The following is an 11941-nucleotide window of genomic DNA, read 5'->3' on the forward strand; positions in this document are numbered from 1 at the left end:
AAAAAGGCCTTATAGTCGATAGTTGCCTTCTCTTGATACTTTTATATCATGGTCCTTTTAGCCTCTAATGTATCCTTTAAAGCTCCTAACTCGTTGCTCATACTCTAAGTCTGCTCATTCATGATAATTAACTGCTCAATCACACTCATAACCTACTCATTGGGCATGATAACTTGCTTGACAAGCTTAGAGTCATAGGTCCTCATTGAGTCTAGCTCTCGGTAAGTCGTAGCAACTCAACCTCTGTGCTATGATTGTTATGTATCTTCAATTACTGGCCTCTTCTAGTTGCATCGCTAACTTAGCTCTCATAGCCTCTGCTTTAGCGATAAGTTTTCTCTTCGAATCTCGCTCTAATCGAATTCTCTTGAAGAACTCTTTCTTTCTAAATCCGAATGACCTTGACCAAGGATTTATCTGAGCAAGAACACATAAGATATTCCTCTCATGATACCAAGAGCAGATGATCCTCTATCGACATTCAATAGCCCTTATAAGATTAGCTGTCACTCTTGATGACCGGTTGTACTAGATTTGGAACTTTCAAACTTATAAGTATGGTATCAAAGAGTGGAGTACTCATACAGGACAACTTTGGTGCCTCAAGTCTAAGGATCAGGTATACCATTGGGATGATAGAATCACTATATGATAGAGATATCATCAATCATCTAGCATTTCATGAGCAGATCAATCAGTAAACTCATTCTCCAATGAGCGCTTGCATTGTAGCCCTAGTGTCCCAACACGAGCAACTATGAGATTAGCCATCTCTATCATATGGATGAGTATACAACACACTAGTCCGTCCGATAATCTTGATGTCTCTCTGAGTAATATATGACTATCATTATTTAGGGTTTGTGTTTAAAGGTGAATCGATCTCATTATCGTGATCTTATCATGATCTGATTCTCATTGCACAAATCCATGAATATCACAATATATTCATGCAATAAGTAATATAAAGTGAGAAAAATATAATAATAATAATAAGCAAAAAGACTGAGTATCATATCACATATGTCATCACTCACGTGATTGACTTGTAGAATACCTATGACTAGCATCCAAGGTGGGTGAATCTGGTGACAATCTACTCCACCAACCATAATGGAGGGGTCGGGCATCGACCCATTTTTACTCGGGACTAATGGGTTGGTTGTTGACTCCCTCCCCAGTCAAGGTGAGTGCATCAGTCACTAACCTCCTCTACTAACCATGATCAAGGGGTTGGGTATTAACCATGATCAAGTGGATCGAGCACCAACCCCCTCCTTACTCGAGATAGATGGGTTAAGCATTGACCCCCTTTTCACCCAAGGTGGGTGGGTTGGGTACTAACCTCCTCTGTTGACCATGGCGAAAGGGTCAGGTGTCAACCCCCTTTATGTCCAAGGTAGGTAGGTTAGGCACCAACCCCCTCTTCGCCCAAGGCGGATGGGTCAAATATTGATCCCCTTTCCGCCCAAGATGGGTGGGTCAAGCGCCAACCCCCTTCTTGACTTAAAGCAAGCGATCGAGAGTCGACTACAACGGAGGGGTTAGGTGATGACTCCCTCTCCGCCCAAGGTTAGGCACTAACCTTCCCCTTTACTCAAGGTTGAGAGGTCAAAGTCAACTATGGTGGGCATTCTCATTCCTCAAGATGGGGAGAATGAGTTCCCAACTCCTTTTTTAGTATACCTAAGGTACGTTGGTTAGGAACCCCTACTTCTCCCTTAAAGAAGTGATTAAAGGAGTGCAAGTCTAATATGTCAGATGGGCTAAACGTGGTGTTTCAAGACCCTTGCTAAAGAGCCCTTAAAGCATATATTATAAGGGAATAAATGATAGAGAGGATATTATTATCGACTAACCACCATTTGACATGTGTCCTCCACGTAGCCTCTTAGCTAGAAGAATGAGATAAACCTACCCCTCACTAATCTACTCGCATGAATATCAGTCTAGATAGATAGTTATAAGTTATCTTCATCTTTGTCACCTATGTAAAAAAAGGACCAAATCAAAATTGTTAAATACGATTAAAAGCTATCCCCAAATATTATTCGATAGAATATATCATTTCATTGCTACAAGGTATAAAAGCTCACTTTTAACATAGTCGAGAGATTTTTCATTTCTTCGTTACAAGATATAAAAGCTCACTTTTAACATAGTCAAAAGATTTTTTTTTTTTTTTACCATTAGTGATTGCACTCATCCACCATTAATGATTGCACTTGAAGGGATTAGCTTTGGAAACCAATCTTGATCTTGGTTTTTATGCATGTGGCACCTCAAATGACCTCGAGAGCTCGACATTTTTATCCTAGAGGCACCTTAGATAATTTTCATAGGCAAACATCGACAATATCTTCTATGTTAATATTAACACGGTCAAACTTTTTTTTTTTTCTTTTTTTTTCTCTCTTCACCTTTCAATGTTACAACAGAATCTAACTTCAGCATAAAAGGGTGCACAACGAAAACTCGTTGATGGTGCCTCGAGACTAGCATCAGTTTAGGATATATGAACAATAGACGTGACAAAAGTTTTTTACAAAGATCGGATTGGTCATCTCTAAGTCAATCATCGACATCAAATCATATCAAAAGTAAATATGAATTAAAATTTAATTGATGTAATTATATTAACTTAAGTTTAAGCCATCAAAAGTAAATAAAGATATTCCAATATTATTTTAGATTTCATTAAATTAATCTATCGATTATCTCATTTGATCAAATAGTGACATCATTAATTATGAGGCAGTGTAAGTATTCCTTAGAATCAGTCAAATCGATAAATTGTCTACTTCAATAATTCCTTGTTCTATGAGCTTAAGAGAGAGTGTTTATGTCAAACCAATGTTTGATTATCTTTACATCATTCATTCAGAAATATATATGCACATAAATCTTTTCTTAAGTTTGAAATATAATCCATCCAGATCAGAATGAAGTCTCCACAAGCTCTTCCTTTTACCATTAATATATCAAGAAGTGTATGAACACAATTCAAATAATTCTTGGAAGCTTCTCTATCTTTCACCATTATCCATCATAAATTTAAGATATATAAGTCATTATGGCTAGCTTTTGATCCACTGTAACTCTTCCAGCGCACAGCAGTTAAAAGTGTTAGAAAATAGATAGATAAACAAGTTGTAGAAGAAGTTGATTGTTATTAATACTTATCATGCCCCCGCAAGATGGTGCTCCGATCAAGGAGGCCAATCTTGGACTGATGTAATGCAAAAAGTTTACGAGCTAGAGGCTTCGTAAATGAGTCGGCCAATTGATCAGCCGTGTGAACATGAGAAACACGAAGTTGACGGCGGACAACTTGATCGCGTACAAAGTGGAAATCAATAGCAATATGTTTTATGCGGGAGTGGAATACCGAATTAGCGCACAGATAGGTAGCTCCAATGTCATCATAATATATTGTAGGGGTGGAATCGATGTTGAGTTCCTGGAGTAGATTCGTGATCCAATTGAGTTCTGCAGTGGTAGCGGCAATGGCACGGTATTCAGCTTCAGTTGTAGACCGAGCGACTGTCTTTTGCTTCTTAGAACTCCAGCTGATTGGATGAGCACCAAGGAAGATAATATACCCTGATGTGGATGTTCTATCATCAAGGTTACTTGCCCAATCAGTAGATCGGGATGTTAACTTATGAGAGGCATAGGGACGTAACCAAGGATAACATAAACAACCGAACACTCGGAGTTTATGAAGGTTAGGGGGTTTGTGAAATAGTGTGTCAAAGGGGGACCGGTATTGTAGAACTGGTGTAGCCATTCGATTAATTAGGTAGACAGTAGTTTGAAAGGCTACTATCCAAAAAGTTGAAGGCATGGAAGCCTAATGTAGAAGTGTGAGTCCAGTTTCTACTATATGCCGATGTTTGCGTTCGGCAGAACCAACTAGTTGAGGAGTATGTGGGGGAGACTTGAGGTGTTGAATGCCACAAGCTGAGAGATGGGATGCCAGGGCTTGATATTCACCACCACCATCAGAGTAGACTGTTTTAATGGTAGACTGAAAATAGTTTTTGACCAACTTCTGGAAAGTGGAAAAAATGCGAGAAACGTCAGATTTATGGGAAAGAGGATATATCCATGTGTACTTAGAGAAGTGATCTACAAAAATAACATAAAATCGGAACTTATCAAAAGATAAGCTTGGAGCAGGACCCCAAACATCAGTATATATAATTTCAAAAGGTTTAGAAGAGGAAATGGAAGATGAGCCAAAAGGCTGCCGATGACTCTTATTACTAAGACAAGCATCACAATGCATCATAGAATTAGTGGACTTAAAAAGAGGAAGAGAGTTACGAGATAATAATTTCTGCTGAATAAAGGACGAGGGATGACTAAGCCGACGATGCCACACATCAATTGGAGCCGCAATAGAAGAATGAACAGTGGGCTAGGATATTCGAGAGGTTGACGGCCATTCGTAAATGTTGTCTTTATTCGGGCCTTAGACCAATGATGCCCCAGTGCTCAAGTCCTTAACAAGAAATGAATCAGGAAAGAATTCAATGGAAGTATTGTTATGTTTGCAAAATTGAGAAACAGAAATGAGGTTGCGTTTAATATGAGGGGCACATAAAACATTATCGAGGGTAAATGTATTATAGTCAGAATTAAGCGTTGTGGAACCAGTATGAGTTATAGGAAGTCCTTTACCATCACCGATGATGATATCTTCATCGCCGCCATAGGGATTGTGAAGAGACAAATTCTGAAGATCAGCGGTGATGTGATGAGAGGCACCAGAATCGATAATCCAGTTGGATTGGCTAGGTGTCGGAGAAGTTAGGAGATTTGCCTGAGGCCAGTGTGACGGAGCAAGGAGGCGGGGACGAGACCGGCAAACTTTAGCGGAGTGGCCGACTTTGTCACACAGTTGGCAAACGACCCGTCTTTGATGGCTCGGTAGGGCAGGACGCCAAGACTGATGATGGCTGGAGTTGCCACTTTGCGAGAAGTGATGACTAGGAGGATAGGAGGGGTGTTGCATGGAACTCACAGAATCAAGAGGCGCATTAGCCAAACCTTGGGTGATGTTCGACGAGTACCGAGTGCTCTTCCGTTTAGACTTATGACTGACTTGAGCAGTGACAGTTGATCCAGGCAGTTTGTCCGCACGCTTCAAGTACATCTCGTAGTCAGTCAGCTTATCATAGAGATCTTCAAAAGAGACTGGCGAGTCGCGTGCCCGAATTGCAGCAGCCAATTCCTTGTAGTCGGTGTCGAGACCATTGAGAGTATGAATGACAACCTCTTCGTCACATAGGAAATGACCTATCAAGGCCAAGTCATCAATGATAACCTTGATATGTTGTAGATAATCAGAGATACTACTTCCCTCTTGTTTTGTCACCATAAGCTTGGATAGAAGACTGAGCTTGCGAGTACGCGAATGATTTGCCAGGGTGGTTTGCAGTGTAGACCATGCATCAGCAGCTGTCACACATGAAGATATCAAGGGAGCAACGGATCCAGCAACTGAAGCTTGAATAGCTTGGAGGATGAGACGATCTTGACGTAGCCATAGTTTGTGAGCTGGATTGGGTACTGGACTGGGATCGCCGGGGATGTTGAGCATGGCCGAAGGACATCTGAAGGAGCCATCAATGTAACCTAGCAAGTCGTATCCAAATAAAAGATTAGAAAATTGAGCTCGCCAGGACGCATAGTTGCCACCCTTTGATAACTTAAAGGGTATCAGCGTGGCAGCATTGATGGAGATAAGCCCTGTAGAAGAACAAGAAGTGGGAGTCCCTACAGGAACCGAAACATCAGAAGAAGTGAACGAAGACATTTTTTTTTTTTTTATAAGAGGTGGAGAATGAGGGAGGGGGCTGCTGCTATAGATTGCTGCAGCAGATTGGGCAATCTACAACAGTGCCCAAAGTTGTCGGCAGCTGCTGTGGATTGCTGCTTGCTGCACCAGATTGTAGAGGCTGCAGTTCGCCGAAAGATGGCCGCGAAAACTGTAGCGATACTCAAGACTGTGGTTCGCTGCTATGGATTGCTGCTTGCTGCAGCGGATTGTAGAGGCTGCAATTCGCCGGAAGATGGCTGCAAAAACTGTAGCGGTACTCAAGACTGTAGTTCGCCGGGAAATGGCCGCGAAAATCTGCAGTGTTACTCAAGGAAACTACAGTGAGAGAAATCTACAGCAATTAGATGTAGACTGTGGTTCGTTGCTGTGGATTGCTGCTTGATACAGCGGATTGTAGAGGCTGCAGTTCGCTGGAAGATGGTTGCGAAAACTACAACAGTACTCAAGAAAATTGTTTCGCTGTTGTGGTAGAGGAAGGAAGATGCAGCGGTTGCGGTTGCTGCTGGCTGGGAAGCGGCCGCGACAGCGAAGGAGGAAGACGCGGCAACCGTCGTTCGCCGTTCGTAGCTATTGAGGAGGAGGACACCGCCGTTAAGGAGGCGCCGTTGTGTAGAGAGAAGCGACAGCGAAAGCTGCTGCGGTAGAGGAAGATGCAGCAGTTGCGACTGCTGTTGGCCGGGAAGCGAGGAAGACACCGCTGTTCGCCGTTATTGAGGAGGCAGTGAGAGAATGTTTTCCTCCTTGCGTGACGACGACGGAGAGTGTCTGCTGTAGGCAGCAAATATGAGAGGGAGCAAGGCCGACGAAGAAAAGCAAGACCGGCGATGAAGAAAGAGAAGAAGTGGATGAGCAGAGCCAAGACAATGCTCGTTAGCACTGGCTCTGAATCCCTATCTTGTGCTTCTTCAGTGACTCCACTTGAGGCAGCGTGTTACTGTGGCCGCTTGGCTAATACACGGTAATACTGTTGTTGCCAAGGAGGAACTGCTCTGATACCATGTTAGAAAATAGATAGATAAACAAGTTGTAGAAGAAGTTGATTGTTATTAACATATCCTCCTTCCTTTTATACAGGTTAGAAGGGAGAATTTTCCTCAATAGGTTAGAGGATTTCCTTCCTCAAACAGTTAGGGAAATCTCATCTACTTATCAAAAAGTCCTTATCATTAACAATCTGTAATCTTCCAGAATGATGCTGGCTCTCACCTTGCAGGAAGAACATAAAATGAGTCTTCCGATGGCAAGTCCAAGCACAGAGCTCTATTCACAGGCAACAATGTCATGTGTAAGTAGCTATACAGATATGCACTCTGATCGATTGAGAACAATTAGGTACTCAACATATATTATTACTCTTCGGCAGCTATCCACAGCAAAGGCCAAAAGAGATGCAACCAAATTACACACAACAGAAGCATGATTGTTAAACTACATGGATGTGTTCTCCAAGTCAAGGCCTCCAACATCACCGACCAGAACAAAGCCATCAAACAAGGAAAAGGAGACACTATCCAATTTTCTACGGCAGTCTGCATTCTCTGCAGGTCAATGCATTGGAATAGTGGTCCTCATCTTATGTTAGGCTAAATAAATGCAAGTCTCGATTCAGGGGGTGGTGAGAACCTAACACAACAAGAAATAAGAATCCATAGACTGCAATTGCATTTTAGCTGGCATAACTTGTTTGCGTTTGTTCGTTGAAGCTGATCGAAACATCATGAAAGACTTCTTGTCACAAAGAACAAACCCATGGAGATTTTAATTCATTTAACAGATTGTGGTTTTTGTGTTCGGGAATATCTAAATATTATTCCGAGAAATTTTACTTGCTAGAAAGAAAATACCAGTCTTATCAGCTAAGAAAGATAATATTGAAAGCCAGAAAAAGAATATGGAGGAGAGGAAAGAAAACCTTTCTGTTCACTGCTTTTAATTTTCTTGGGTTCACGACATGTTTACATTGACGGTAGCATTCTTGCTGCAATTGCAGATGGGGCATGCGTCCACGGCCGGGCCGCACGCCGCGCACAGGCACAAGTGCCGGCACGGCAGCAGCAGCACCGACGGCTCACCCTCGCGGCAGCTCCGGCAAGCTCTCCCCCAACCCCTCCTCGCGCCGGCCTTCCCCTCCTCGTCGCCATCATCTCCGTTGTCCCCGCAGCAGCAGGACACAGCGTCGCCGGCGGTCAACGCTGCCGCAGCCTTCGCTCTTGCCTGAGTCGCAAGCAGCTGTTCGAGGTTGGTCCGTAGAACCGTGGCCGTGGCCTCGGTGCTCCAGGCCAAGTCCCGCCATATCTGGTTCTCCACGCAGAGGCTCTTCATGCGCCCCTCCAGCGCTCGGTTAAGCTCCCGGAGCCTCGTGATCTCTTCTTCCATGGCCTTGAGCTGCCTCGAGGCGCCTTCTTCCATCGCCGCGACGATCTGCCTCACGAACCGCTTCCGCCGCTCCGCGACCTCCGCCCTCACCTTCTCCGCCTGCCATAGCCAATTCGAAGCCATCAGAAACCGCACCATTCGATCAACAGAAGCCGGAAGCTACAGCTAGCCTCCGGGAGCCCGGAGATTTACGTGCTGCAGGATGAGGCCATCGATGTCGAGCATCTGCTGTTGCAGGTGGGAGGAACTGTCGACACCGCGAAACGAAACTGGGCGCGACCGTTTCCTCGACGGTTCGGTGACGCCGCTATCGGAGGCCACAACAGTGATCACCGGAGCCGGTGAATTATACACGGCGGCCGCAATGGAGTCCGGCGGGGCGCATACCGTTTGCATGTCGTACAAACTCGGCTGGTTCTCCGCACTGTTGATGATTTCCCTGCACGATAATACGCAACACAACCATGAGAAACATAGAAATCCACGACTGATCACATGCACGTACTTACATTGGGAAAGAAAGTTTGAGAGGAATTAGTACCTGTTGGTGAGGAGTTGGGAAGGGAAGACGTGAAGCAGATGGGCTTCGACTGCCATGTGAAAAGGTGTGTTTATGTGCTTGGTTGGTGTTTGATGTATTCTCTTATTCTCTACAGCGGGTGGGAGGTCGCTGGAGAGCAGAGGCTGGTGTGGCAAGGAATGAATGGGGAGGAAGGCAGCATGCAATGGGCATGGCTTTTATACTGATATATATATATATATATATATATATATATATATATATATATATATATATATATATATACAGAGAGAGAGAGAGAGAGAGAGAGAGAGAGAGAGAGAAGGGAAGAAAAAGAAAAGGAGAATCTGCAAAAAAGAAAAGAAGGTGGGGTAAGAGGAAAGAATTGGTCAGTTGGATTGTCCCTTAATTTCTCTCAAAGTCAAAGAAAAGAATTAAGAAGGTGGTTAAGAGACCAAAGAAAGGATATGAGGCTTCTAACTTTGGTTGCCAAAGTCAATGATGGAGTGTGTAACCTATGTTGGGATCAAAATGATGGGTTATTCTTCATTTTCCTTTTTTTAATGATATTTAGGAATGGATATTTTGGAGCTTCTTTGATGCCAATTGTTCATCATAACTAAAAATAATAGTAATGAAGAAGAAACTTGCAGGTTGTAATAACTTCTTGTAATATGATGTTTCACCAATCAATTGTCCTGCCAATGAAATATGGTGATCAGAAATGCACCAAATGATGCTGTCCTTTTGGTGACTTTTAACCTACTCAATGAATGTGATCAATTCCATCATTGACTAAAATATATCTTCTACATTACAGTAGTTTGAAAGCTTCCCTGATATCTGATCAATCTGAGCACAACCTGAATGGACAAGCTGAGGAAAGAAATATATTTTAGTTGCTGTCCTCTAATAAATCATTTGGATATTGTGGTTTTGCTAGGATTATGTGCTACTTTTGAGAAGCAATACCCCTTTCTTTATGCATTCCTGTTGATAACCAGTAAAGCATGATCTCTTTGCCTGCCTGTTCTACCTCACTCTGTGATGAGGGTGGCAGACTCAGTTCCCTAAATCTCTGAAGCAAATCTCAACATTTCAGCATCCAGCACGCAGCAGAGTTTAGGAATGGAGATAGGAAAAGAAACCTTTTGCGATGCTCATCAAAGAGGATGTAAACAGATGCATGTGATTCCCCTCCATTAAATGACTCCATTATTGTTGTCAGTAACATTACAGGGAAAAGGTGAAGACATCACATGACTACTACATGCCATATAGGTGGATTAGCAAAGGGGAAGAAGGGGGCACACACACCCATAACCTTTTACTTGTCCCGACACCAGCTTAAAGATGAATCCTCAAAAGACACAGCTGCCCTACACCCCATGAACTTTTTCCTTTGTTCTGCCATATCCCCCTCCCCCCCATTTGGTGAGAATCTCACAGCTCAATCCCTTCTCCCTCCCTACCTTTCCTTTCCTCTTTGTCTTCTTGTCTTTCTTTTTCTTCTCCTTCATTTCTTTGGTATGTTCAAAGCAAAGGTCGTACATGAAAGGTTGCAGTCAGGCTCCCAGCATGCACCTCCCCAAAGCAAACTTCCACCCTCCTCCTACACTTGAAAGTTCGTTCTGAGGCAGCTTCCCTGCCACCACTGTCATCTGGATGTTTGGTCTCCCACTCCCATGATTATTTCGTGCGCTGGAAACATGCCTTGCTTGCTTACTTTCTGAGATCACGGGAGAAGCCCTTCCAAGGAGTTTTTCGGCTTGGAATCCATGCCCCCACTGTGTCCTCTGGGTACCAAACCAATGGATGCAGAGCCCATGAAAGTGCTGTGGGGGTTCACTTCAACCTAAGCTTCTTTCTCATCTGAGACATGGTCATGTGTGGGTCCTCAAGATCAATCCCCCACCACAGCATCAATGTCTTTGGGAAGCTAACAAGAACCACTCTGACAAAAGAATTGACTACAGTCGAGTAGATCCTGAAGTGGATAGTTTGTATTGCTGTCCAATATAAAATGCTACAAAATCCTAGCATGATCAGTTCTTCTTGGATTCATCTAATGGCCATTGTCGGTAGCACCATTGCCGAATGAAGGAGGGAGGAAGGAAGGAAGGAAGGTATGGGTCTGGGAGCATGGCATAGGAGAGGGGTAGAACAGTCCCCCAGTCTCCTGTTCTCCATCCCAAGCAGCCATTTACGGAGATGTGATGCAGACAAATAAAAAAGAAGACCTCAGATTCCAATCTTCTGTGACTGTTCAGACACTGTGTCTCAAGAGGGTGGTTGGAGTCAGTGACCCCATGGATGCATCAGACAGTATTGTTATTGTTATGGGCGACGATTTGTTGGATGCTGGAAAACATGTCCACTTCAACAGGAATGGTTAGGACAAGCAGGTGATGTTGGTCAAGCATGCCGTTCCTGCAGGGTAGATCTCTGGCGTTTCTGTACCACTTTGCGAAAAGAGATTAACTCGCAAACAAAAGTTGCATAGCAACAACGCATACATTTGATTGTCCGTAGATTCATCCTTACTTGTAGAAGGATTCACATCAATGAAATAGATGCCGTATCATCAAGCATTGTAGTTCTTAATATGATTTAAATGGACTAATCATAATTAACACCAGACATGAGTTTTCTTTCTTTTTCACTTGTTGCAGAGGTGAAGATGATGGGAATATCCATCTTTTGAGATCCGACGGAGGAGTTGTCACTTGAAGAAAGGCTAGTGACAGAGAGGAAGAATGATGTGCATGAGAAGACCGAACAACTAAAATCCAGAAAAAGTCACCAAGAGATTTCAGTGTGACAGTGAAAAGCAACTTCCTGGTGAGAGGTAATAGAAGCATATATATAAAGTTGGCACAGCAGCAAGATATGAAGAAAGGAAAGATCATTTCATCCTATTGGAGTTCATGTAGCTGTTTCAGATTATTAATGAAGAACAGCTGCTTTTTCTTGTTGCATCATCTCAGAGAAGAAGAAAGCATCAACAAAGGAGATACAATCCAAGTTATCCAGCAAGAATCTGATGGCATGGCAACTTCATCATCTTTCAGGACATAAAACTCTTTCAATGCTGCACTGTCTTAAACTGTTAACAAAGCTGGAAACCAACACAAAACAGTCGACTCTTAAGTTTCTTCAAGTCATTACTTATCTGAAACTCCATGGTAGATGAACTG

General features: G+C 43.2%; 1 protein-coding gene across 1 annotated transcript; it reads right to left on the reverse strand.

Moving 5' to 3' along the window:
* Window positions 1-7750: 7750 nt before the first annotated feature.
* LOC103983561 (probable BOI-related E3 ubiquitin-protein ligase 3) lies at window positions 7751-8912 on the reverse strand. The gene is made up of 3 exons (XM_009400795.3): window positions 8766-8912; window positions 8417-8663; window positions 7751-8323 (listed from the first exon to the last, which is right to left on the reverse strand). The coding sequence occupies exons 1-3, from the start codon at window positions 8819-8821 to the stop codon at window positions 7793-7795; spliced, it is 834 nt and encodes a 277-aa protein (XP_009399070.2). The 5' UTR covers window positions 8822-8912; the 3' UTR covers window positions 7751-7792.
* Between the last annotated feature and the right edge of the window lie 3029 nt (window positions 8913-11941).

This window comes from Musa acuminata, chromosome BXJ1-5 (assembly GCF_036884655.1).
Source record: "Musa acuminata AAA Group cultivar baxijiao chromosome BXJ1-5, Cavendish_Baxijiao_AAA, whole genome shotgun sequence".
Lineage (NCBI taxonomy): Eukaryota > Viridiplantae > Streptophyta > Magnoliopsida > Zingiberales > Musaceae > Musa > Musa acuminata.